General features: G+C 38.0%; 2 protein-coding genes across 2 annotated transcripts in view; both read right to left on the reverse strand.

The window, feature by feature from the left end:
• gnai3 (guanine nucleotide binding protein (G protein), alpha inhibiting activity polypeptide 3) overlaps positions 1–4,992 on the reverse strand; it is a gene marked incomplete at its 5' end in the record, with an annotated part of 14,705 nt that extends 9,713 nt beyond the window's left edge. Inside the window, one exon of the mRNA XM_079239236.1 lies at positions 4,875–4,992. Within this exon, the coding sequence (XP_079095362.1) occupies positions 4,875–4,992 (118 nt within the window). The remainder of the gene's footprint in view (positions 1–4,874) is intronic.
• Positions 4,993–9,718: 4,726 nt separating this feature from the next.
• gpr61 (G protein-coupled receptor 61) lies at positions 9,719–11,184 on the reverse strand (the record flags this gene model as incomplete). The annotated part of the gene is given in 2 exon segments (XM_079238697.1): positions 9,719–11,160; positions 11,163–11,184. Coding segments are annotated over 2 exon segments (1,464 nt in total).
• Positions 11,185–27,659: the final 16,475 nt, after the last annotated feature.

Here is a 27,659-nt window from a genome sequence, read left to right on the forward strand (position 1 = left end):
CAGCTTCTGCACTCTGCCACAGTTTTTACACAGAGACAACATCCTCAAAATAGCTTTTTTTTTGGGAAACTCTGGAGAGGTTCTATAAATAAAAATAAATAGATAGACATTTGAGAGAAATGTTCTTATTCAGCTTCTTGGCATACAAACCATTCCCATCTCTCCATTTAATATGATGAAAAAAACACCAAACCAAAACATTTTCCCTGTCTTAGTTATCATAAATGTTTCGTTATTGGTTGTTTGAACCATATCTGATCTTTCTGTTCAACAGTTTTATGTATGTGTGTGTGTGTGTGTGTGTGTGTGTATGTGTGTGTGTGTGAGTTTATTTTAATAGGGGTTTAGAAGCCTTTCTCTAATGAACGAGAAAAGCAAGCAGAAAAGTAAAAATAACATGAAGAAAAAGGCACTTGCTCAAGTAGCTCAACTACCTAGAACTCCACTTTGCTTTTTGTACACGTCTTTTTTTTTTTCTTTTCTTATAACAGATGAAACAAAATAACAGAAATGTCCACATGATTTACCACTACTCTTCTTCAACTGGGTGGTGTGATAGCAATGCTGTTCCCAGTAAACAGTTTTCTCACTCAAACCGTATGGAGTCTCGAAGCTTTTCTCTGTGCATATGTGTGTTTTCTACGTGTGTCCCAAACTGAGCATGTTGGTTAATAAATACACTGATTGTGTGGGTTTTTTGTGTCTTTTTTTGTCTGTTGTGGCCCTGTGATGGACCGATACAGAGGATAGGGTACCCTGTTTCTCACCTGATGCCAGCTGAAAGATTAGACTAAACAAGAACAGAAGATAATGTTCTTCTGTCTTGATTAAAATGGATCATTAACTAATGATCAAATGCTAATGCTTGAATGATGACCTAGTGACCATTTAATATCATTTAATATCTTGATTGACTTGAAGCAAAGCAAGTAGTTCAAAGAACTAGAAAATTGTCTGGTTTTGTCATTTGTAGGAGACATATGCAATACACAACTATTTCTATTTGACTGTTGTTCCCAGTAAAAGCAACCACAGTATATTTTATTGCCATGGTGGTGCAGATTCTCAGTCATCCAAGTAAACTGGGAAGCTGTTCTTGGTTTTTAAAGACATTTCAACTATCATCCAAAAGGCTTCTTTGGTTGAGAAGACCTTTAAAAACCAAGAAAAGAATCCAGTTGTCTTAATTAAAGATTTTATCATTAATTTCATTTCCTTGTGTAATATTTGTAAAACAGGGAGTCTGTAAATTATGCCATGGGCCAGACAGTTCTCTGTTTGCTTGTCAATAAAATGATCCATCAAGAGATGGATATAGCTTACCAAAAGGTCACTGAAATATTCCCTGAGAATGTGTAAAAAACATGAACATGTAAGCAGTAAAGTGCTGTACAAGAAAATTCTCACTGGGCTGTAGCAGCATTTCTGATCTCTGAGTGAAACTGATGGCATGTTTAATTACTAAATGCTGGATTTACCCTGCCTGGCAGAGCAGCGGTTAAAACACACAACCAAATCATTGCTAGGATCTGAGTCCAGACAGGGTTGTAGAAAGAAAAAAAATATTAGATGATAAATTCACACAACAGTCAGAAGAAGAGCTTAGCTGAGTTTAGACTGCAAGTGGACTTGCTTTTCGCATAACCACTACAATAAATCCGTTTTTCTGGGGTTTGAATTGTAGATGCTTTCTTTTTCTTTTGTTTAAGTGGTCTGGAAAAAAGTAATAAAACAATCATATATTAAATAAAGAAAATGCTCTTAGCATTGTTTGATATGAAAAGGGAGAAAAATGCATTCATAGTGCCAACATTTAGCAGCAGAATTTTGTCAAGGAGGATTAGAGTAGAGTAGGGTAGAGTATCGTGTTCAGATGGCCGGCCAACACTAATCAAATCCGTGAATTCTTTGGTTAAGCTGACAGCAGCAAAAGATATTTAAGCTTGTCACACACACAGACAGGAGAGGACAAATTGTGTTGATCCCTCTACTCAGTGCTGTCAGCCACTGGCTCGCCATTCATAGCAGCTCCTGGCTGATTATCAACCGTGGCCTGCTGCCAGATCACAGACCAACTTTACACAGACAGTAACAGTTGTCCAAATTCATGCAGGAGTCTGGCTCAAAACCAGGCCTCATTTAACAAGAATCTTAAATGCAGATTTTTTTTAAATGAATAACTGTTTGTGGTTAAACAAGAGACCATTTTCATTTGGAAGGGTGTACTGGCATTAAAACTCTGGCTTTGAATAAAGAGCAGCGCCACTCCTCTTGTTTTCCACTATAACTTTCCTCTTCCAACACAGACAGGGAGTGAGTGTCTGGAAAAATATCTGCAGTCTGCATTTGAGGATGAATGTTTCCATATAATGGGAGATACAAAAGGATTTTACTTTCCATTGTAATGCTGCTGGACTTGTTGCACCATAGATCAGCTAGATGATTTTATAATGAGTGTGTTTTAAAAAAATAAACACTTGTACAAGGATTCGTGGGAAGTCTTAAACACCTAAAATAACTTGCTGATCACATGTGCAATGTTGAAAAAAGTGGAAGCAGTTGAACAAAAAGTTGCATCATAGCTGTGGGTGGTAGCTTAGAAATGATAGGAAGTAGATATGCATGTCCAATTCTGCATTTCCTGTGAGGCCTGCGCAACAATAACCACAGAATCTAGTCAATAATAGTTGATAAGAAAGTTGCCTTTCACTGTGAACAAATGCTTTCTACTGGAATTTTGGTCCAGAACACAAATAATAGAAAAAAAAAGCAGGAAAACAAGTGGATAGAAATTATTTTAGTTTTCATTACCAACAAAGAGTGTTGTAGTTCCTGTTGCTGGTCACAGTTGATGTTAGGCAAGATTTTTGTGGAAAAGTGCTGTGTGGAAATATTGCTGGTATTTTTCAAGGGGCTCGAGACACTTTACTTTCATCTCTTCAAAATAATTGATTATCTTGCTAGTTTAGCAGAACCAAATGTTCATTTTTCCAACCATGACTCACTTAACTAACACGTTCCAGTATTAAAAAAATATGACAGCTGGGTTATCATTTTTTAAAAACAATGCTAAAAGCTGTGTTTTACTGTAACATCTTCAGGAAATCCTGCTGTATCAGTAAATAGAGTGTATTACATCTGAGTAAAGACTTGTACATTTAATCACAAACACGGTACTGTCATGGTGTCTGTTGTGATGTTTCGTGCTGCTCAAATGAAAAAATGTTGTAGGAACAGTAAAAAAAAAAAAAAAAGAAAAGAAAAAATTCAGAAAGAGCTAAACACTGAACTTTTCTGGCCACTGATAAAATGAGTCAAATGTTACTTTTTAATTGAACTTTTTTTTAATTGTGTTTTATTAGGAATGCAATAACTGAGTATGTTTTTCTTTTTCTTTCCATAATACATACTTATCCATTGTTTGTAGACATACCTGTATTTTCTTTTATTTAGTTTATAGCAACCAGACAAAAGCATTTTTATTTATGGCAGCGCCCAACAGAGTGAAATGTCAATCCTTTTGATGGTCTTAGGAAGGAGTATTGAGTTTCATACACAGAACTTAACTTCCTGTTTGGTAGCTTGCCCACTGTTACAAACTAAGAAATCTGAAATCTAAAATTGATTGTGTGACTTTGGTGAGGTTCAGTCTGAAGATGATTAAAATATTTTGGTAGACAAAAAAGAAAAAGTGTAATCCTGTGATAATGTTAAACATGGCAGTCTTGTCAGGTTGACACTACATTGACAACCTTTAAAATGGCATCCAAGGTAAGGATGGTTTTGTAAAAACAATGTATTTTACAGCTCGCAATCATTCTGTAAGTCTACAGAAGTTTGTCAAAATCCAAGAAAAAAGCGATTAAAGTGTTTTAGTGAAGTATTACAATTTTACTGGCCCATTACTCCTTATAGGAACTTTTGACTTGCTAAATTATGGACCTCATTATGATGTCATCTTCAATGTGTAAAAGATAATACCAGTCAGTTTTCCCTTGTCCTGCTTATAGGGATGGCTTCAAGCAACACTCATAATGGTGCACCCCCCATTATGAGCAGATGACCATTCTAAAGCAGATGACCATTTCAGAAATTTAAAGGCACTGTCTGTGCAGTGATTTAAGCTATATTGACATGTAGAGACACAAGCAACAGAAGTCTACAACCTTTTCTCATACAGCCCACAACATCCCTGCACAGGGCACACTTTACTCAATGATTTGATTTCCCACATGCATGTATACAGGGGTATAGGAATGTTTGGGAAGTCCAATTTACTTGTCAACTGAACTGTAAACATTGCTTAACTGGGCATTAAAATGCAGTGTTTGATTTGTTGCTTCTGGGCCGCTGTGGCCCACAATGGCTCAAAAGCAATGCTAAAGAGCCACATCTTTAAAAGGAAAATGCCTGTTACATGGTAAAGAATATGTCCAAATGAAACAACAGATACAAATACTACAGTCCCATATTATACACCTTATACTCCAGTCCTGCCCAGTGATGACCTGGGGCAGTGTGAGCATGGTCAGCATTAGATGCAGCTGAAGGTCTGAAGTTAAACAGACCTGCTGAATTGCGGGCTATTCGTTGACAAGCAGCAACACTTGCCATCTGAGCACTTCTGCTTTCTTTTCAACACTTCAGTGCTGACAGAAAACCAGGGAGGCAGCCAAAGTTGCACCAACATCTGGTTTATTTCTAACACTTGTGTCAGGGAAAACAAGGGCCTCAGCTGCCTTCAACCAACAGAGGGAGGAGGAAGAGTGTTAGAGACTCACAAATAAACTATAACCCGCAATCTGAATTACAATTTAAAGTACAAAAAAAAAAAAAAAAAAAAAAGAAACAATTTAGAAAGATATAGTTCATACCGAGTAGAAGCAGTTTCACCTCTCTGGAGGACTTCTCTCTGTCTTCTCTCAGGTTTTTATCAATCATTTTACTTCTCTCCACCGCAGCTTTGTCCTCGGCGCTGATCGTGCAGCCCATTTTAGCTCTCAGACAACTTCTCAGTGTTGGGTCGTGGTTTTAGCAGCTCATCGGATGAAGGGAAACACCGTCCAACACCTCCCAAGTCGGTATGAGCCAAAGTTTTCCCGGCAGGGAAGAAGCGCTGAGTGTGGGGGGGAAAGGCGTTGGCACCGAGATCTCAGTAAAGCCACAGTCTGATGCAGCTGAGCCCACAGCTCCAGCCCGTCCACTCCAGCCTGTCCAGACGATTCAGTGTGGGAGAAAAATCCTCAAAAGAATTTCTCCTCCAAAATTTAGAGTCCAAATTTGCGTTAAAGCGCAGCTTATATTACAAAATGAAAAACTAAAAGAATATTTTTTTATGTTGAAAAAAGCATGAACATTAGAAGTGAATCCCTGCATTTATGGAGGGATTTATCAATTAAAGTCTCAAGATTTCCTCCCCAATAAAAACTAATCGTTGCTGCACAGTAGCGCCTCCATCCAGCGGATCCAGATGCAAACCAAGTAAAAAGGTTCCGAAAAGGGAAAATTGAGTCGTTCCCAGGGCTGACGGGAAATGTAGTTGATCTGAAAAAACGGCCAAGTTGTGCGTTTTCTGCCAGGATTGTCTTGATGTTTCCCACAGTTACCAGTATTTTTCTGTTACATAAATTAACTCAGCTTTGATTACATTTAAATTCTGAAGACGATGCGTGATTTTTTATTATTTTTATTTTTTTTTTTTGGCGAATGCATGTTTACATTAAGACGTCTTGTGTGGTGTTAGAGCGCCCCCCGTGGACTGACTGCAGAACTGCACGTTTGAATTCATCAGATCGCTACAGACAATTAACACAAATTTGTATCGTAAAAAGGTGCCAAAGTTGTACACTTATTCTTTAGAAGTGCTTTTTTTGGCGTTCGTGAAACCCCTATGTTAATTATGTTTGATTTTTTTTTTTTTAACTGCGAGGTTGGTAAAAGTAAGTTTGTAAAGCAGTTCTGAAAAATCTAATGGACTGATTTGACAATATGACCTGATCACTTTGGCACTGATATCAAATTCTGAACTTTACTTGATTTTATTTCCATTATTTACTAATACATAAGTAGGTCAAAAGAGGGGAATAAATACTAAAATAATTAATAAATACTAAAGAGGAAGAAAAAAAAATAAAAACACAAATAGTTAGTGGATTCCATGTGATTGATTGTTGGTTTAACTTTTCAAGTTTATTGAGACAGTTGAACAGATGCCAAGAAGAATTAATTAATACACATGATGTGAATATTCTCTGTCCATTTTTGATAAATGTTGTTCAAATGTATTCTCATCTATAACACTGCTCTTTCTTCCAGAGCAGCTGTAGCCTCATTCTCTTCCTGCCAAAAACCTTCTCATCACTGTCATTGATGAAGATTGCCAAAGTAACAGCTGATTTAAGAGAGGTTAAGAAGTAAATGAGAAATACATGTCACTGAGTACATCACTGACCTATCTCTGCAGTTATTTGTTGTTTGTGGCAGCTCAAATTGTCACAGCTTTTTACTTGAATGTTTTGTTTTTATCCAAAACCATTGGCATGCTCTCTGTAACCCTATAGAAGGAGGAGTTGATCATGCCTGTCCTTGAGTACTTTGAGCACGTTATAGCCTGTCGCAAAAGTCATGCTTTCTCAAGAATTGCACGCTGAATGAGGCACCCTGCACTGCTCATCATCAAAGCTATGAGCCACTGTCTCCAATGGGGAGCAGCACAGGAGAGGGTATAAAAATGTGGATGTGGCAGACAATGGCATAAAAAAAAAAAAAAAAACAACAACAACAACAAAAAAAAAAAAAAACAGCTCATAAATTTAAACCCTAGAAGTACTGAACAGACAAAATATTGGGATAGTCTCTTTCTGGTATTTAGTATTTTTTCTGCAGCTGCTTATCTTTATTTATGTTTTGTGGTTTTTCTTTATTGTTTTAAACCTGCTTTGTTTAGAATTATATCTGAAAATCAAGAGGAAATGAAAACTTGAGTTTATCTCAAAAATCACATTCACTGAGTAGAAAACTTAGTCTAGATGATATTAAATATATATATCATATCTATATATATCTATCTATCTATCTATATATATATATATATATATATATATATATAAATTATATATTTTTATATATATATGTTAAAAGCTTAGCTGCAACGATGCAGTGTTGTGTCAGTAATATAGATATGAGCCACATCTTTCACCCCTCCTCAAAATGCCACTCCTCTTTCATCTTGTTCTCAGCGCTTCACCTCTGTGACTCTGTAACCCCTGCTTTAAACAAATGCACATATACACACATAGGGATATACAGAAGCAGAGATCAGATCAGAAGGGGGCAACCCATGTGATTTGTAGTTATTGATCTGGACATGTGTGTAGAAGCAACCACAACAACACTAATTAAAATTTTTTGCTGTTTGTTTAATGATTTGAGCTGATGGGAAATATACACAAGATATTCTGACAAACAGAAGAAATAATCCTAACAATATAAAAAGAGATACAGAAAGAAAAAAAAAAACCTGCTTGGTGATTTACAGTGAACAAAAAAACAACATAGAAAACTACATGAAGTTTCCTTGAAGCTGGGAGTCCTGTCCACCTTTCACCTTCAGAACTGGTTCTCCGTCTTTTCAGTCGACAAATGGTGGCAGAAACACAGTGCTTAAAGCATTTCATGAGATTGATCAGCGCAGGTTTGCTGCTGTAGAAGAAGATTAAACTCTTTTTCACAGATGCTGGTGTAATAAATCAAGGCAGTTTTTTGCCAAGACATGAGATTATTCAATAGTTTTATTACTAATAAATTAAAACACAAACATTCAGAGGAACGGTTAAAGACCATGGCAGTGATTTAACCTTGCTCAGAGTTCGCTGTTGCTCTTTACCTAAACGAAATTCCAGCTGCATTTCAGTGTAAAACATTTTAAAACAAGATAGCATGACTGCTGCCTGAAAAACAGTCTTCAACAAAGTCATTCTGCAAATAAATTAAGAACGTTATGTATCCCTCTGACAAAGGGAGCTTTTTGTTGTTCTGACTCCCAGCTAGCTCTGAACCTCCCCTGTATGCCTTGGGTTGAGAGTCTTGTGATCATGCCAACCGTCCTGTATGAGATAGTCCAAAATAGATGAAGACACAGGAAAGACTAGATATGACAAGAGACCCAAAAGAAATTATGATTATTATTTCTAATATTATTTTAAATTGTGCCTTGTTATCATCTTTGGAACTTTGTCTCTGCTTACGTGACATGTGCAAACTGTTTGTATTCAACCTGAGATCAGAGAAAGTGACTTCAGCGTCTCCCATTTGTGCTATATGGGGCCAAAGACAAAGCTTTCCATGTGTAAGCATTGTCACACCTGTGTGCCGTGTGTAGCCACAACAAGCCTGGTTGTTTATTGCACAAACACAGGAGCATTCACATTCCTGTGTTTACCTGTAAATAGTTCAGACATCACAGGACAATGAAGACTGCTGCCTGAAATTGTTCCCAGTATTTTTTTATTTAATTTGTTTTCAATGTTGCTGCTGTATCTAAACCCTAAACTCTTGAGCACCACCACCGTCAAACATACTAAACCAGCTACTGTGTTTGTCTTTGAGTGGAGGGGGGCTGAAATCACGAGTCTCCCATTTTGGTGAGGAGGTGATTATCACAAGACTAAGAACAGATAAACATGATAATAACATTCTGGAAAATGGTTAAAAATACACTGTGAGCCTGTTTGCTCTAAATACCAGCAGCAGAAGCAGATGGGAAATTATCCTGTTCAGCACAATGAATGTATATTAGACTCATTCACTCATATTTTTACATTTGCCCTGAATATTTTGTCTTTTATTCTGTGGAACATTTTTGCATTTTATTAATGGTTTTGGAGCAAAAGTTCAATAAACACATTGATAAAACAGATTGTTTTACCAGATTCAATGTTTAGTTGGTTCACTGAGTGAACCAACTAAGACTGAAGCTACAATAAGTGTCAATCTTAAATCAGTGGAAGGACTTGTTCTATATGGCTATCTTGTGATGTTTTTGACCAGTGATAAACTATAAAAAGCCTTCTGTATCACTAGTTTACCTAGAGCTGATTGTCATCTTCAACTCCAAAGATAAAAACATGAGCGAACTTGACTTAAACTTAAATGCAAATCAGGTACAACTGCTACTGCTACTTAAATGTTATTCAAGTTGTGTGCAATACTGTGTTGTTAGGTTGAAAATTGGCTTTTTATTTGGTATTTTGTTGATGATTTAATGATTTTGTTGGAAAGGGGATGGAGACTCATTTTGAAAGAGGAATCAACTAAATGAAGACATGCATATTAGAACAAAAGAAGTCCTGTCCCTTAGAAATGGGTGGCTCCATTATTTTTCAGAAAGTCTTTGAAAACTTTTAACCTTGAAGTTTGTCACTTCACGTGAACTGTGACCAACACATCGGGGGTTTTCCATCAGTCTGCTGGCGTGACACAAGCCTGACACTTTGTCTCCAAAATATTCAATGCTTCAATGACAGTTGTGCAAATGTACCTTACACTGAAAAGCTACAAAGCTTAAATTCTTCAAAGAAGATACCATTTTTTTGCAGTTTGTTGTGCTTTTTTATCTTAAAGCATTTTGCAGCATGAACATGAACTACTAGAAAATAGGAATAAAACTAAACATATTTATTGGAATATTAGATGGCAAAATAGACAGTACATAAGGCAGCTACAGCTCTGGTACAGTTTTGCAGCAGTTCTCTGATACACAAAGCTCATTGTTCAGCTGTTGCTGCTGTATGAACTCTGTGGTTTCCTCAAGGATTTGCCCTGGGATGTGGAAGTCAGCTGGCGTGTTTTGCTCAACAGCTGATTCCTGAAGGCCCTCTGTCTCTGGCTCCTCCGGGCTGGCTCTGCTGTTAGAGTTGCAGGGCTCCAGATTGCATCCAGTGCCCTGAAGGAACTGCAAAAAGTTTTCCTCAATAGAGGCCTCACGACTGGGCAGCTGTTCTCCTTCGCTGGGCCCGGCTCTCTTGAAAAGGCAAGCCAGGTGACGTCTCAGCTCCTCACGAATCTGCCGGTTGAGGCAGCCATAGAAGAAAGGGTTGGACGTAAAACAGAAATAGCCAATCCATGTGACTACATCCTCTAGCTGGACCAGGGAGGTAGGAGGGGTGGACACTACAGCCGAGTAGAGGTGGAAAGAGAAATATGGCAGCCAACAGCAGAAGAACTGACCTCCCACCGCTACTAGAACCACTGCCGCCTTGCCACCGCTGAAGGTCCTTTGAGGGGTTGTGCACGCACCACTTCCTCCAAGACTTGCTGCCATGGTGGAATGGCTGCTGAGAGATTCAGATCTCGGTCGTTGTGTATCCATCCAAGTGGGATTAGGGCCCTGATGCATGGCTGCTACTCGGGCTACCTTAAACATATTACAGTAGACCACCAAGATGATCAGCATGGGGCACAGAAAATAGATTAATGTAAAGAAGACCATGAAAACCAGATGCGTGGTCTTGCCTCCTGTCCATTGAAGGGAGCAGTGTCTCTGATTAGTAATAAGCATTCCAGGGTTCCCCAGAGTCGGGGTCCCCTGGATCAGCCATCCTACCAGAGGCAGTATTGACATGACAACGGCTTTAATCCAGATTCCCACCAGTACCATCACTACGACCCCTATAGTCATCTTAACCTCGTGACGCATTGGATGGACAATGTAGTAGTAGCGCTCCACATTGATGGCACAAATGGTGAGGATGGCAGCACTCACTAGACACACACTCAAGCAGAGGTAGCTCCTACACAGCGCTTCATCCACCAGGATCCGGTCTGATACCATCCCCAGCGGCATTACCAACAGCGCTGCAAGCAGGTCCACCAGACAGAGGTGGAACACAAAGGCAAACTTGCGCAGCTGAGGAGTTTTAGTGATGACAGTCATCACAGCCAAGTTCCCCACTACTGTGAGAACATCCATAATGAGCATAGCACACAGCGCCAATGACTGATGCAGATCTATCCTGCTTTGGTTACTTGTGATGGGTACAGTCACATTAGAAATATTTGACTGCAGTGAGACTGGAAATGTGGAGAGAGACTTGTTCCAAGTGGGGCTTGGTGTAACAGGATGCTCCATGAGAGGATGGGATAAAGAGGAAGGAGTTCGGTGAATTTCACGGGCCCATCACCCATCCTCCCCCGTCGTAGGGTGTCCCTGAGAAGCTCAGGCAATGGTTTCTACCATGGTGGCTGGAAGCATACAGGCCCTGACTCCCATGGACTTCAGTCTTCAGCACTGCAGTTAACTGCACAATGTTTCATCCACTTGAAGATGAGCTTCAGCTAAATCAGCTAAATGCGTCCTTCTCTCTGCACCGCGCTCAAAACCGGAAGGATCTTAAAGAAAGAGAAAGTACTATTTAGTAAGGCACAACAGAAAACTGTTCTATCAAATCAAACAATTAAAAAAGGTACTCTTTATCTATTATTAGTTTACAAAGTGTTAACATTCTTGATAATACAGGCTCACTTCAAATGTTTACAAAAAATTGAACATCTCATGTTATTTTCTTACATATAAAATATTGAACTCTAGTTTTATCAAAATACTGAGGACGGTTTTGATGCACTCCTGTGTGTTACAGGGACCCTTAGCTGTCACTTTGAAATCATCAGACTTGAAGAACTCTGTACTTGTATACAGCCAGGGTCATGATTTACTATATATTTGACATCTGCATCCTCAGATGTCTGTTTTCAGGGCAGCCAGCACCCCAGGGAGAAGCTAAAAGCAAAGGCTGAACCATATGTCCCCATTAAGTAAGTGAACAAGAAAATGTGGTTGTGCAAATAAACTGCAAAACTCAGCATTTCAGAGATTCCCGCTGTCTCAAGTGATGGGTGGAAAGGATCAATGAGCACTTTTCATATTATGACAATCCTGTTTTAGCTTCATATCATTTTCTTACTGAGAAACAGCTAATTATGAAACAATAAGTGTGCAAACAAGTATTCTTTAGACTTGTGTTTATTCTGAATGAGAAGCTCTTTTAAATCATTTTAAATATATGCATATGGTGTTGGATCACTCTCACCAGTGAATATCAATGCTTGTCAGTTGAGTAAGCAGTGTTTACTGTAATAACCTCACCTGGATGCAACCCCACACACTGTTAAAGCTGTAGAACAAGCACAGAAGCGTTGGTACATTTCCATATGCTGCACAACTGCAGGTTAACATCTTTATTTGGGACATGCTTCGTTACTACAAGGGACAATGCCCACTTTTGGGCATAGATGCAAAAAATTAACCAATAGATGCAGGCATAAACTGGGAGGTTGTCTTTCCTTGACAGATTTAAGGGTTTTAGTCACCTTCAGCACAATTTAATAACCTATACATAACCTATCTATAAGCAACAACTGTGGAGCAGCCTTCTTTCAATTTTTGCTTTAATCAACACTGGTTGTTTTAAGGGAAACACAGCATCACCACATCGCCCCTAAAGAGAAGTTTTTTAGACTCTCAAAGAGCTGTTTATTCTGTTAAACTCCCTTTAATATGCATAACCATTCCAAATAAAAAAAGATCATTTTATCAAGTTTGAACCACACAAACAAAACTATTTATTGAGGGAAGGAAAGAGGGATTTGGCAAATTCTCTCGGATAATCTAATCAAATCAGTGACAGCAGTGCAGTTTAAGTTCAAACTCCCTCTTACGAGCTGCAAAATAATTCATACAAAGCTACAAAGCTACAGTATAAGGTCGTGTGGAATCTTGGACTGCTGACAAGAAACCATATGACTCTATCATTCATATGCACATGACACTGTTTACTGTGAGAAGAAAACTAGCCTGTTGTTCAAATGTGCCTTTCATTACAAAGCATTAACTCCTCTGCAGCAACACACAAGTGACAAGCAAGGTTTTGCATGTGAAACAAAGCATCACCAGATATTTTGTCTCCTTATATAAAAATACAAAGATATGAAAAAATACACTTCATTATGAATCATATTCTCCCCTTATCCCACCTTCTCACCCACAGCTACTTTAATATGTCAGGTGTTGCTTGAAATGTGTGTGATAATAAGGCAGTGACATACCTCAGTCTGGAGAAGGCTGCGTCCTCCTGTACAGGTTCACAGTCTGCTGAGGCACCGCCAACCTGTTTCGCTTTCTCACCCACACACAGCAAACACTCATACACACCACGTCACAGAGAGGGAGGGAGATGGGGAGGAGGACAGGGGAAAGAGGAGAGTCCTGTGTCTCCTCCTTACCTGGCCTCTTTCATCTTGTCATCATGCTGACCACCCGCCTCTCCCCTTTCCTTCAAACCCACAGCACACACCTCCATCCTCTCAGCTCTCTCCTCACAAGATCTCTTCAATCCAGGTTTGCAATGCAGAAAGGGAGCAAAAAATTAAGGGAGGGATCCTGTCTTCCAGCATGTGATGCACAACTGGGGCGGGGGGAGGCACACAGTCCCTCACCTCACACACTTTCACACTAGGCTCCCTCACTCGCCCAAAGCAACTGCAGAGCCATGCAGAGTAGGCAGTGGGTGGGCAGGCAGTACCCAGCCTCCTCTGCTCTCCACTGGGTCTTAGTGCCTTGCTGTCTCCGCTGTCTTTATGAAGGAAGGGCTCTGCTTTTTACCCCGAAGGGGATCTTGTTGAAGGTCAAATAAGGACCCACAAAGAGACCCGGCAATAACTTTTACCCTCAGGATCAACATTTCTCCAACTCCCTGTCAACTTCTCCCCGGTTGGGCAAGATTTCTCTCAATACTCAATCCAGCAAAAGCCTTCTCACGTGGATGGATTATTGATTTGCAGAGTAGTAAAGAATCCCAGGGGTTAATGTTAATGAGCTAAGACTAATATTTACAGGAGCCTGGCCCACAAAATATCCATATACACTCACAGAGCTTTTTCAGCAGTTTGCTTGTGTGTGACAATGCATTGTTTAACTGAGCTAAAACATTAGAAAAAACAAACGTACTCAGACTTTCAGAGAAGAGTAATGATATTACACGTTGCAGATGATTAATGTGAACTTAGTGTAAAAAAAACATGGTTGTTTACTTTGTGTTGATGCGCTAATACATTTATTTTGGGTAAGACAAAACAAGCAGTCATAAAGCTTTGCATTAAAAAAATGATTAAGAAAATCACTATTTATATGTTAGAATATATTAGAAATAGAAATAAATTAAAGTCTGACCAGAAGAATCTTCTGCTCACTGAAAAGCTTCATGCTGGTGCTTCTTTTGCAAAGAAATAACACCAATTTTTATATATATATATATATATATATATATATATATATATATATATATATATATATATATATATATATATATATATATATATATATATATATATATATATATATATATATATGTGTGTGTGTGTGCTGTTTTGAACTTAAAACTCGACAGGCCACTGCTTCTCTCTGTAAAGATCATGTGTTTTTCTTTCTTTCTTTCTTTTTATTTGTGAATTTTATTTTTGGGAAGAGTCCCATATGAGATGATTTATAACAATTTGCTGTGGACACAGAAACCTTTTGATGTATGGAGGTTGATGTTGTATATATCAACTGTTCTTGTCCTTTCATGTTTCTGTACTTTTCGGTGAGGCGGTATTTATATGCATGGATTTTCCAGAGAACATCTTCCATGCAACATGCTTCCTGATGGGTTAATTCATCACTGGACATGAAGCTCCATTAACCCTGATTAGTTCATGAGTCATTGCGTCTTTTTACTGGTAAATCAATTGTTCATTTGAACAGGTATTAATTTATTGATCCAATTACTGTGTAGCTGTTGTGTCAAAACCTGATGGTGGCTTTTGTTACCAGGTACAGTGTGATGATCAGGCTGATACTGCTGCTGAGAGGTTCTGCCTACTCATATGATCTTTTGGATTAAAACTCAGATATAAATGATTCCCCTGAGATGTGTTTCAGCATCTAGAGGGGGTTGAAGCAATACAGGATGCATATAAATAATAAGTTCATGCACAATAATTCAAGATGTGGTGATAGCAAAACTTGTAAGGCAGTTTTAAGAGGCGAAGGGAGCATAAAGAAGTCTTTGTATTTGTTAACGTGTGTGTGTCCTGTGACCGTGCTCGTGTCTGAGGTGTTGAATCATGACAGAAATAGCAGTTACTTGCTCATGCCAGCAGCACCAATCACAAGGGAGGGAAATACAATGGTTTCCATGGAAACCAAGACTTTAGCCTCCCTGTCTAGCCTCCACCACAGGCGTCAAACTCAGGGCACAATCGCTCATTGCTTCATCACCTGCTAGTGGAGGTGATGGAGTGGTATTCATCATTTTTTGAAATCATGTTTAATTGGTTATTGTTCTCTGATTCCTTTCTACCCATCCAGCTAAACACAGGTGGGATGATTCATGCTTAATTATTGCTGCTCTCATGTGCTTTTTCATTCTGATCTTAGATCTGATCACCAGGGGGAGCTCTCACATTTATTATGTCACATTGTAACATTGGGAAGTTCAGAAAAATATCTTTCTGATTCTCACAGAATATCCCTGATATGATTCATACTTCTGCAAAAGACATTTTATTGACATCCATGACTAAATACTTGGACAGATTTGCCCTGATTTGTCTCTATTTGACAATTGCATTTGCATGCAGACACTGCGGACAAATAGTCCAGGTAAATTCATTTGATTTAACAACATGCCTAACATAAAAGGTGCAAGATATATTCTGATGTTTCATGATTGAATGGCCATCTCTTGGTGCATTTAAATGTGATTGGAGTGTCCTAAAGCATTGTGCACAAAAAACTCACAGTTTTGGCAAGTGGAGATCATGATCGGATTTAAATCACAGCCCAGGGATAATTTGTTCTGAAAATATTTTTTTGCCTTATTTCATACAGAGCTACACGGTTTCAAACGGGGTATTATTGTTTCCATGGATTATACACAAGGGTGCAAAGCTAGAAATGTTTAACAAATTTCCAAGTCAGAGGATGAAAAGCCAAGGAATTTTATATAAATGTTTATAAATGTGATCTACACTATATCATTTTTGTGTAGCATAAATGAGCATTCCTTCCATTTTATCTTCTCCTAGAACACCAAAGAGTTCATTGGATTGGTTTTTGTCTTGTTTAGTACTGAGTTCAGGCCATTTTATGGGTATGGAGCCTATTCGTTGTCCTTATTCACTCTTTTTGTTTGTTTTTGTTTTGATGTCTCTGTATGACTGGTGTCAGAGCATGGTTTGCATTGCTGGCAGTATGTCAGATATGTTTCCAGTGAGGGTTGGACTCCACCAAGGCTACACTTTGTCTTTCCTTTGGATTCTTAATAGACAGAATTTCTAGGTGCAACCAAAGTGTTTAGAGGATCCACTTGGTTTCCTCAGGATTCGGTCTCTGCTTATTACAGATGATGTGCTTCTGTTTCCTCCATCAAGCTGTGATATCCAGCTCACTGGAACGATCTGCAGCTGAGTCTGAAGCTGAGATGAGAATCAGCACCTCCAAATCCGAGACCACAGTTCTCAGCCAGAAAAGGGTGGAATGTCCTCTCAGGGTCGGAAGTGAGATCCTGCCTCGAGTGGAGGAGTTCAAGTCTCTCATGGTCTTGCGAGGGAACCCAGATAAGTAGGAGAAAATGAATGGATAGATGTTCTGTTTTCCATTTTTAACTTAATTCAGTTGCTTGTTATTAAATTCCTTAATTAATTGTTCCATGTTAATTCTGTCTGCTGTCCAATAATGGTACAATTTGTAAATCAGGTTTGAGTGATACTGAAATATTCAATCAATGTAAAAGGTATAAACAATCTTGTCAAACATAAAAATTTTCTTCTTCCTTCTTCCTTTCTTAGGAAAGGGAAGTGTCAGATCAACTTTCTCTTGGAAACTCAAGTCAGAACATATCAAATTATATTAGCAGCCAGGCAGGCAGATGTTTCACTCCTAATATAATTTAAAAAGCAGAGTTTTCTGTTCTGTTACATCCCTGTTTGCCCTTTACTCTTGAGAAAATAATTTAATAACTTTTTTGCTGAGAATAAAACCCCTGACATCAATCCCTCTATATTATGGGAGTGTGTGAAGTGCTGTCAGTATATGTTATATTTCTGCACAGAAAAAGGATGGTCAAAGTGACAATTAGAAGTAGAGGAGCTGGTACATGATCTTGAGACCCAATTCAGACTTTCACCAAATACATACAAATATCTGGCAAAGTATTTCGAGGCAGACAATTCTGTCTTGAATCAGATATTAATACAAAAGCAGAATGTCAGATATCAATTGCCAAACACAAACTATTTAAATCAGGAAATAAACCAATGCGGTTGATTGTTCGCTTCACACGCTCCTGAGCTGATTTGAATTTAATCCTTTTAGTTACCTGTTCTATGAGGAAAAATATTAATACTAAATACTAAATCTAGAAACACTGAGAGAGTGCAGGCGACTGCCAAGTCATTGAAGCTTTAATGGCAAAATCTCCCCATTTTCCCCAAAGTTAAGAATCCTTTAAAAAACTCCTGGATCCAGGCAGTGATCTGGATTATCCCCAAATTTATCCACCCTTTCTGAAACTTCCTGATAATTTAACTATAATTTTTAACATTTTCAGTTATGTTGCCATCAGATGAACAGACAAACAAACCAACACAGCTGAAAACACAATCTCTGCCTTGGCAGAGCATAACCCTGTTATCTACAATAACATCTCAGTGTGGCACAATATATCTAAAAACCTGAGAAGGGAAAACAGGAAATTCCCATAGTCCCGTATTACTCATAATCCTGACTTCCCTGCAGGTGTCAGCTCATCTGTGTTTTCTCTATGGCGAAATAAGGGTATTCACTCTGCTATCTGTTAAAAGGCTCCCCTTATGCCCTTTCAGCAGTTAGAGGAGATTTTGGAAATTCCCATGACACTTTTTTTTTTCATATTTACATGTAAGACACTTTAAATCATACCTTAATAATATCCCCACTACTGCTCCATATCTTAATGAACTGGGAGCGTTACTTCTAAACTTGTAAAAGTTTAAAGCAGTTTATTTCTGGGTTTATTCTCAGTTGTTCGCCTATGATACACATGAATTACCCAACATTTTACATGAATCAGAAAGTCACTAGGACACTTAAGTTATTGAGGATGATGGAAGGACGTAATGGAACAAGCTCTACCTGTAATGGGTGAAGGGAAACTCACAGATACTTCATAGATTACATTTCACTCCAGCTGTTTTCCATAAAATGGAAAGCACAATTCTCCCCTTTACATAAAGAGTGCATCAGACTGGGGGACTTAATTCATTGTTGTGCAGACCTATCTCAAGATTTTGGGCTCACTTTGCCAAAGTAATCAGTGAGATTTTTAAGTAGAGATAAATAAAATTCCAAGTGTTTTTCTTCTTATTTTACCATCTAAGGTTTTACATTAATCAAACTGTATACTGTTTTGCGAAGTTCCTTTTAATTGCCCTTAAGTGTATTCTACTCAACTGGATTAAAGAGAGCCCTCTCATTATCATATTCTGGCACAAAGAGATTTTTAATATTCTCCCACAATAAAGTGGTGGCAATCACAAAAGGAAAAAAAATAGTTTATTTTTGAAACTCTGGTCCTTCTTTATAAATTATTAACCAGAAAATGCTGTGGTATTGCTCATAAGAGGGGAATGAAGTTCTTTCTGGAGTAAGACAAAACTTCCTTCACAGTCATGGCCTTCATTCATGTGTTTATCAGCTGCCCTACATTTGTATGTTGTAATATATGCCTACTCATCTTCTGCCACTTCTATATGCTGGTGTGTGTATTGGAATATGGATTGTTTCTTGCATATCAGAAACAAAGGAAAAAAAGTTTTTTTTTTTGTTTGTTTGTTGTAGGCCATATTTCTTTGTTTCATTCTGTTTTTGGGTACTGTGTAGCTGCTTTTGGTGGGTGGACGGAGGGTGGGGGGTTTCATGTATCTATTCTGTTTCTTCAGAGCTTACTTGCGGGGAGCTGGAGCCTATCCTAGCAATCATTGGGCGACAGGCAGGACACACCCTGAACAGGTCACCAGTCCATCACACTCTTGCTTAAACTAATGTAAAAAAGAAAATGGGAAAAAAAACAGAATGTAATCTACTTGAGATTACGTATGACTGATTACACCTCATCAAATGAGAGAAAGTTTACACAGTGACTTGAAAGTGAACACTTACTGGCAAAGATCGAGTGGTGCTTGTATTCTTTATTTAATTATTACTTTTTTTTTTATCAGGTTGTTAATTCTCTAAATTTCTCGGATCTCATAAAGATGGAGAGTAACTTAAGCATTAATAAAATGTCTAGATTATAGCAGACCCTCTCAAGACTGTCAGTTTAAACATAAACCTTGAGGCACAAACAAAAGCAGTTATCATTTCAGAGGCATGATGTCATATTGTATTCAGAAAAACAATTTTAACAGCACAGATCAGAGCTTGCATCACCTTGTGCATGCTCAGGATGGGGGTATTGAATCAAAGTCAAGATTCAATGCAATCTGTTGGTTTTCATTGGCTAGGCTATTTATTATGAATTGATATGTCTGTTAAGTGCCCTGGGATGTTGATGCTGTGAAGTCCCTCTATAAATACAGAAATAGTTAAATGTTGTGTATTTTTTAACTAACAGAGATGCCAGATATAATTTTGATAGCTTGCTGGACATCCTGACACTAAATCAGAATCAGAAACAGTTTTATTGTCATTGTCAGTGAGCGGTGTCTTAAACGAGGATGTTTTCCTGGTGTAATAGTCCAGCATAGAACATAGAAGTTCGTAGAAATAAAATGAACAATAAAACTTCAAGAAGGTTTAGGGCATGGAATAAAAAAAGCTAAATAAATAAAAGTAGAATTTACTGAAATTAATTTGTACAGCAGAATATACACCAGAAAAGTCATGATCACTTAAAAATAAGTTGACATAACAACTTCTGTCTGGATTTTGCAGGTGAAATCCAGATTAGAAACTCAGCCATACAACAAAACATAATAAATAATATTACAAATACCTAAATTAATGTGTAAATAAATAAACAAATGAATAGCTATATTTAATTTACTTTTTTAAAAGTAATGAATTTACGTGACCATGGTATTTTTGCCCACCGTATGGGTCAACATGCTCTTTGTAAGCAGCCAGATAATGTATTATCCAATGACAGTAACTTGTTTGTGCAGTTTCATTTACCAGAATTATGCACTGGTGTCCAAATAGACCAAATTAGCTCTCCAGGTTGCACCAGGTTGGCACTGACATCCAGCAGTAAACTGAGTCACTGATAAGTACCGATGTCCCAGGCTGCTGTCTGTCTGAAAGAAATCATAACCCTGGAATGCAACAAAAAAAATGAAGACTGTAATAAAAATAGCTGGAAGCACTCAGAGAGCACAGACATCCACCAAGTCAAATTGCCAATGATTGTGGGCATTATTTTGAGTTTGAAGCTCTAATTGCTAAATTATCCAGCTCTTCAGTAGACAGTTATCGGGATCACCCCCCGCATGCAATCACTTGTTCCTTAAGCCATATCTGAGATTACCTAAAAATTTAATCAAAATCCATCAATAGCTTTATGAGTTATGTTGCTGAAAGATTAAATAAAGATAAGCTGATAGACAAACCAACACCGCTGAATACAAGATCTCAGCCTTGGTGGAGGTAAAAATTTTAACATTATTCTGCTAATTAACACTGGATTTATGGTTTCTTTTTCTGATTCCAAACTTTCATGGTCCATACCTGGGGTTGCCATTATACCTCAATTGTTATTCCTATATCTTAATAATTGGGACTAATGTGATGTTATTTATATGGGAGGACATGTGACACACGTCTAAACATGCATTAAGTACGAATTTTCCTTCACTTCTCTGATGAAAATAAAATTCTTCCTTCTGAAACACATTTTTGGTGGGAGTGTTCCAGAAAGGCATTTTTGAAATAAAAGACCATATTTCATTAATCTATTTGTGGCATCTGACAGGTGGTGCAGTGACATTTGATGTCCTTGGCAGTCATAAACGGCCTGCAGGTGATTTCTGCTTTGTAAACACAACCTTCAACAGCCTGTTTGATTGTTAAAATTAAGGCCATGTCCCCACAGAGATGAGCTGAGGTATATCCACTTATTTTTCATTTAGACATGTCTGAGCTTGATAACACTCAGGTTTGAAACCAGGTCAAAAGTAAATCAATGAGGGTCATCAAAATCTGCGATACAATTGCATAAAAAAAAAACCAAACATAAATCCTTAAATGAACACATTTAAACAAAAGGCCATGCAGTGGGCCACACATTGTGAATCCAATCAGTTTTGGTCTATACTGTTTGGTTTGATGAGATCAATGAGCTGGTGGAGCTGCGGTTGTAGTTGTTCATGTTTAGTCTTGATAGTTGAATGAAGGTAGCAGTAAAGGAAAATAGGTTGGAAACCACTGATCTGGAAAGGAAGACAACTTAGAACAACACAAAAGAGCCTGGTGAAATACAAAGGAAAGACGCAATATCATATGTTTACTGTTTAGTAAAAGGCAATACATCAGAAGCTAAAAAAAAGCAGACAAACAGAAATATTTAAGGACAGAATCAGAGCTCTAACAAATAAAAGAGAAACTAAATCACTTTTAAGTGTATGGTGTCTTCAACAGATGTGAAATAAAGGCCAGAAGGAAATATCTTCAACTTGAGCACAGCTCTTACATGGGCTCAGCAATGACCTCTTTACAAGTTGGTGCTTAAAAGTCAAGGCCAAGTTTTTTTTTTTAAATTATTATTATTATTATTATTATTATTATTATTATTATTATTATTATTATTATTATTATTATTATTATTATTATCATCATCATCATCATCATCATATTTTTCTCAAAAAAGTTACAAACAAATACAAAAAACTTACATAAGAGTATAAGAGCACATATATTGTCACATATCAAAAAACAAAACCAAACAAAAAAGCAAACAAGGTTAAACTTGGTCTCACAGCCTGTACAACAAAGAGGATCCTCTGTGCTAAGACCCCTGGCTCAATGTGGAACAATGAATGCTGGGGCAGAATAGAAGCTGATTAAACAAATTCAAGCAAATATTCCCAGTTATAATAATGCTGTCAAGTACTGGTGCATCACATTCTTCTTTTTCTGCATTTGATGCAGAGGATGAATAAACATTTAAAATTGAAATAACAGGCTTAATCTTACTGCAGAAAATCATTTTGAGAGGAGGGTATTTGCATAAGTTACTGTATATAAATCAAATTGAAAACATGATCACAGTATTCACAGAAACCAATTGGTGCAGTCAGGTATTTATTTATTGCTGGGAGAACGAAGGTTGATGCTATCACACTCTTCCCTTCATTCATCACAGGACTCTGCAGCTGTGTTGGCATGTTTGCATTTTATTCCAGACCTGCTGTCTCATCAGGAAACTTTGCCTTAGATATATAAAACAATTTGACTAGCTTCCACAAATATGTGGACTCATATGTATGCTGAACATCTTCTATTTACAGACTTGTCAGCAGTTTGGCCCTGCAATGGACTGGCGAACTGTCCAGGGTGTACCCTGCCTTTCGCCCAAAGACCTGCTGGGATAGGCTCCAGCTTCCCCACAAACCTTCATCAGATGAAGCGGTTTGAGAAAATGAATGAATGAATGTCAGCAGTTTGTTAAAATACAACAGTGGTTGGGACCCAAACAAACTCATTCTTTAAAAATAGCCTTAAAACCCATGATTTTGATTAAATTACTTTGTCATGTGTCTGTGCTGTAAATGGCTAATTAAAATGTTTGTGACTGAACATAATCTCAGGCATTTCAGAGAACGAGTTAAAGCAGAGGATATAAAGTCAAAGGCTGCAGATCAACGCTGACTTTTGCCAAACCTCAGTTTGTCACTCCTCAATGCCCACATATGGGGGCTTGCAGACTTTATTTTGATGGCAGGGTGATGAGGAGGTGAATGATTTAAAAAATGAGGGTCAGCTGACAAGCAGAGAGGAAACAAGGTGGACAGTTTTTTAAGATAGGAAACCAAAGTCCAAACAAGGAATATGGCATAATATTCAAGCCAAGTATAATCTCATTGTTTTTATGTAAGTTGTTTTCCTTGGCTTGTTGGAAAATACCATGGGGTTGAGAAGAAAAGAAATTCTTTTATAAAACAGGACCTTTTCAGTGGGAACCTATACACCCTATAAATAAGCACACTATTATTCAAATAACCTCATAAAGCACATTTGTAACTTCATTATTTATCTCATGGTTACATTGTTCCACAGACAATATGCCATATTTGTCTTACCAAGATAAAACATTACATTTAATTTCTTTGTTAAAGTTGTTTATTTAAAACAAAAAAGATATACATACTAGATGCAGTGACAACTGTTTAGCAATGCTGCTCACACTTACCCTCCTTTTTTCATATTTATTGACATGAATCCCAGAAGGATGCTCTGAAGCATGCTCCTGTGTTTGCTAAAGCAGATACTAAGGAGAGTACTCAAGCTCCTTTCCTTGGAAGCTGTGAAACTTCACCAGTTCTAATTGTGGCTACCACTCCCATAGATAATTCATTGATTTTCCCAGTTGGGAACCTTTCTATCTGTTTGACAATCTGAGACTCCAGGAAGTCATATCCCATGTGTCCACACAGCCTAATGTAGTATATGTGGCCACACCTTCAAGTATCCATTTATGTTTTGTTTTTTTTATTGAAAATTGTAGCGTGCACCACTTTCAATCAGCTGTGATAGTCTGTCTTTAATCTGATCATTTTTCTACTCTTTCATTTTCAAGTGGTCATTCAAGAAATTGTATTCTGACCTCAACGGTTTCTGATTACTTTCAATTTCATGTCTGCCTTGGATACCATCATTTAAAAAGATGTGTGTGTGTGTAGACTAATCTACTTTGAGTGGCATGTATGAACTGATTTAAACCTGAATGAAAAAGCATGGTTTTCATCTCAGTTAGTTTTTTTTGGAAAATAAATGCTGTCACTAAATAGCTACAATGAAGATTTTATTGACTGTATCCTTTCATGTGCACCTCTTAAATCAGGTTTATTTTTAAGATGACATAAAGACCAGAAAGGAATTGATGTAATAAAAAGATGTGTAATAATGCCACACGTAACCCACACGGCACAATCCATTTTCTTTGGTTTGGCAGATGGTGAAAGGGTAATACTGACTGTGCAAATGAACATTAGGTGAGAGTAATTATCATGAAATACATATTTATGAGAACATCACTAATGCCAGAGGTCTGCTAAAGTGAAACACGGACATACTGACTTGTCACATTTTAGAACAATTCGTAAGCTCTTTTTCTCACAGTTCTGTTAGTGGGTTGGGAACAAATGGTCAGTCAAACCCAAAACCGGTCCTTGTGACTAACTGAATTCAGGAACTGTCCAGTCTACTCACTTGATGCTTTAGCTTACACCTTTCAAAATCACACTTTCTAGCCACTGCTGTTTTTCTTCTGCCTTTATAAGAACCGCAGACAGCTGAGTCCGGCAGGCATGATGGGGAGGAGGAGGGGCATGAGCCTGTGAAATCCAAACAGATGCTGCATAGTTAATAATGCAAGCCAGCTGTCAACATTTAGAAATGTGACAACATGAAAATCAGCAGACAGCTTTCAATTTGGTTGTGAGCTAAAGCACACATTGTTCAATAGCAGCAGAAAAACATTCAGGAAGCTGCACAACTGCTGGTTTTTTTTTTTTAGGTTTTGATGTGATTAAATAATAAAAACTGAGTGACTTTTAGATAAGTGAGTTTTAGAGATGTTGACCCATGAATTTAGCTGCAGCTGGACAGGGCCAACCAGGCTCTGTTTTTATTTTATTTTAGGAGGTGCCATAAAAAAAGAACCTGTAAAAGAATGAGAAAATAAATGTGGAAATTTAAAGAGAAATTTATTTAAATATAATAGTTATTTAAATGTTTTGTTTTAAAAAAGACATTTTATGACAATTATTGTTTTGTAATACATTTGTATTATTATATCTTTTTAAATTTTCTTTTCCAAATTGCTTTTATAAGTTTTTTTTAAAGTTAGTTGTTTTTTTTGTTTTTTTTTGCTTTGCTTTAACAGGTTCTTATTCTATAACTGCTTTTCTAGCTTCTTAGTTACCTTCAGCCTATTCTTTGTTTTTTCTTTCTTTCTAACCTTTTTAATAGTGATCTATGTATTGATTTAGCTTCTTCTAAGTTCCATTTGCCATTTTGCTGCTTTTCTTTTTGCCATTTCAATCACTTTTGCTATTACAGGACTTTGTTCTTTGATTTATTTTACTTTTTCATGTTCCCAAGTTTGCTTAATTTCTCTGCTCTATCAAAAATTATGTGCTGGGTTTTAAAGTTTTAAAGCTGCTGGGTTTTTTTTTTTTTTTTAGCACAACCTCATTGCCAGGTTAAACAGACTACTTTTGTTTTTGTTTTTTGTTTTTTTTGTTTATTTTGTTTTTGCTTTTTTTTTACAATAGTCCACCAGTGGTGGGTGGCCTTGCAACAGCTCTCAGCAATGTGTTAATACCCTATGTAAATTCTCAGTACTGTCCTACTCTGAAAACAAACACATTTTCTAAACTAGCTCCACTTCATACAAAAACATCCTGGCTTTAGTTTTTTGTTGTTGTTGTAGTTGTTGGTGTTGTTCCAGGACCATGTTGAGTCGTATGCTGTGTCAGTTATAAACCTATATCATCATTCATCCAAACAAATTTTCCACTAAATTCATGAATCTATGAATTATTATTGTATTATACATTATTGTATGTAAGAAGATGAAGATGATGGAGGATTCTTCACACCCTCTCCACAACACAGTGATGAAACAACGAGTGTGTTCAGTGAGAGGCTTCTTCAGGTCCGATGTAAGACTGAGAGATACCGAAGAGCATTCCTGCCAGCAGCCATCAGCCTCCGGAACAAGACCTCCTCAAATTAATTATCATATACTACAATATTGAATTTCCCTTTGGGGATTAATAAATTATTTTTCATTTCATGAAACTTTACCAAAATCTTTATAGTCGACCAAGATAGGTGGTAAACTTTCTGCACATTTTCAGTCCCTCCAGCAAGAGTGTTGTAGTTCAGACAAAGGGATTCAACACAGCTTTGTAAAGTAAATGCAAAGTGTGACACCTTTAGCAGTCTTTATGCAGCAGAATTTGCTTCTTTTATTTGTGAAGCTGAACTTTACCAGGAAGCAAAGCTTTGTTTATTCTACTGACAGCATAATATTTGCACGTAAGCCAGTGTACCATCTTCCTAAGATGCATCCATTTTTCCAAATTCTTGCCAAAGTGGGAGGGATGTCACAAACTTTTAAAACATTGCATTTCCTATTTTGGAGGTTGGTTTTAAAGACATATAATCTTAAAATTGAGGGCTTAAGAGCTTCCAGCTTCACCTTTTTTTTTTTTTTTAACCTGTCCTGTCCAGCATCCTGACATCAGAATAACAGTTCGGCTGCCGTGTCGTGCTGAACAAATGTACTCTTCCAAGCAGAACTATGGATATGAGGCTCCCATTGATTCTTAAACTTTATTCTTTATTTCATTATTTTTATTAAGAATTTGTTATTTCAACTTATTACTGCTGGACATGATCAGACCGGCAGAAAGAGACAAAGGATAAGAAAAGAAGGATGAGAAAAAAGATAGGAGAGAGAAATGATGGAGAGAGGGAAAAAAAAGGAAAAGCGATAACTGAAAAGAAAAAGTAGAAAACAAGCCACAGCAACAGCCACACCGTCACAGATTAACTGAACGTCTTTTACACCTTTAGAGATTCATTAGCCATCTAAAACTTCAAGGAAAGCATGATGGACATCCTAAGACAAAAAAGCATGTGAGCAACTACGAACAGAGCTGCAACCAGTAGATGTCCAGGGGTGTGGGTGTGTGTTGGCATGTATTTAGGGGGGTAGATGTGTAACTGGGTATATGTGTATAGAGGTGTGGGTGTGTGTATGTTTGATTGCTGGGGTTTGGGTGTGCATCCGTGGTCCCATGTGCATGGATGTGTATTAAATGTATATTAGGGGTGAGTTGTGCTAAGTGATTATGTAAATACAACCATGCCCCCTCCAAGGGTCAGGGGTAGATCAAGAGGTCTCCAAATCCCAGGAAACAAGCAGCCACAAGGAATGGAGCCGAGACCCTCCGCTGCAAGGGCGACCGCCAAGCAGGCAGAGGCAGAAGAAAGTCACCACCAGAGTCCCTTCCTGCACCAGAGGGCGCAGGCCCCAAGGAACCAAGCCAGCAGATCACCAGTCCCGCCAGACACCAGCCCCCTAATCATGAGTCAGGGACAGAACCCAGGGCCCTGCAGGAGCCACCCACCACCCCGGGGAAGGCCCAGCCCAGTACCGGGGAGGGGGCGGGGCCAGCCCAGACAGCTGCCTGCCACAGGTCAACACTCACCCCAGTGCCCCAGCCAAGTACCCCAGAGACCTCAATTCCCCCCAACGGGCCCCCCATCAGTCTACAGCCTCACATCTCCCCAGCTCCCCAACACTCTGTCCCAGTGTTCAAAAACAGGCATCCCTTCTCCCCACGCCCCCCGGGAG

Source organism: Telmatherina bonti (assembly GCF_933228915.1).
Source record: "Telmatherina bonti genome assembly, chromosome: 4".
In the NCBI taxonomy this organism is placed as follows: domain Eukaryota; kingdom Metazoa; phylum Chordata; class Actinopteri; order Atheriniformes; family Telmatherinidae; genus Telmatherina; species Telmatherina bonti.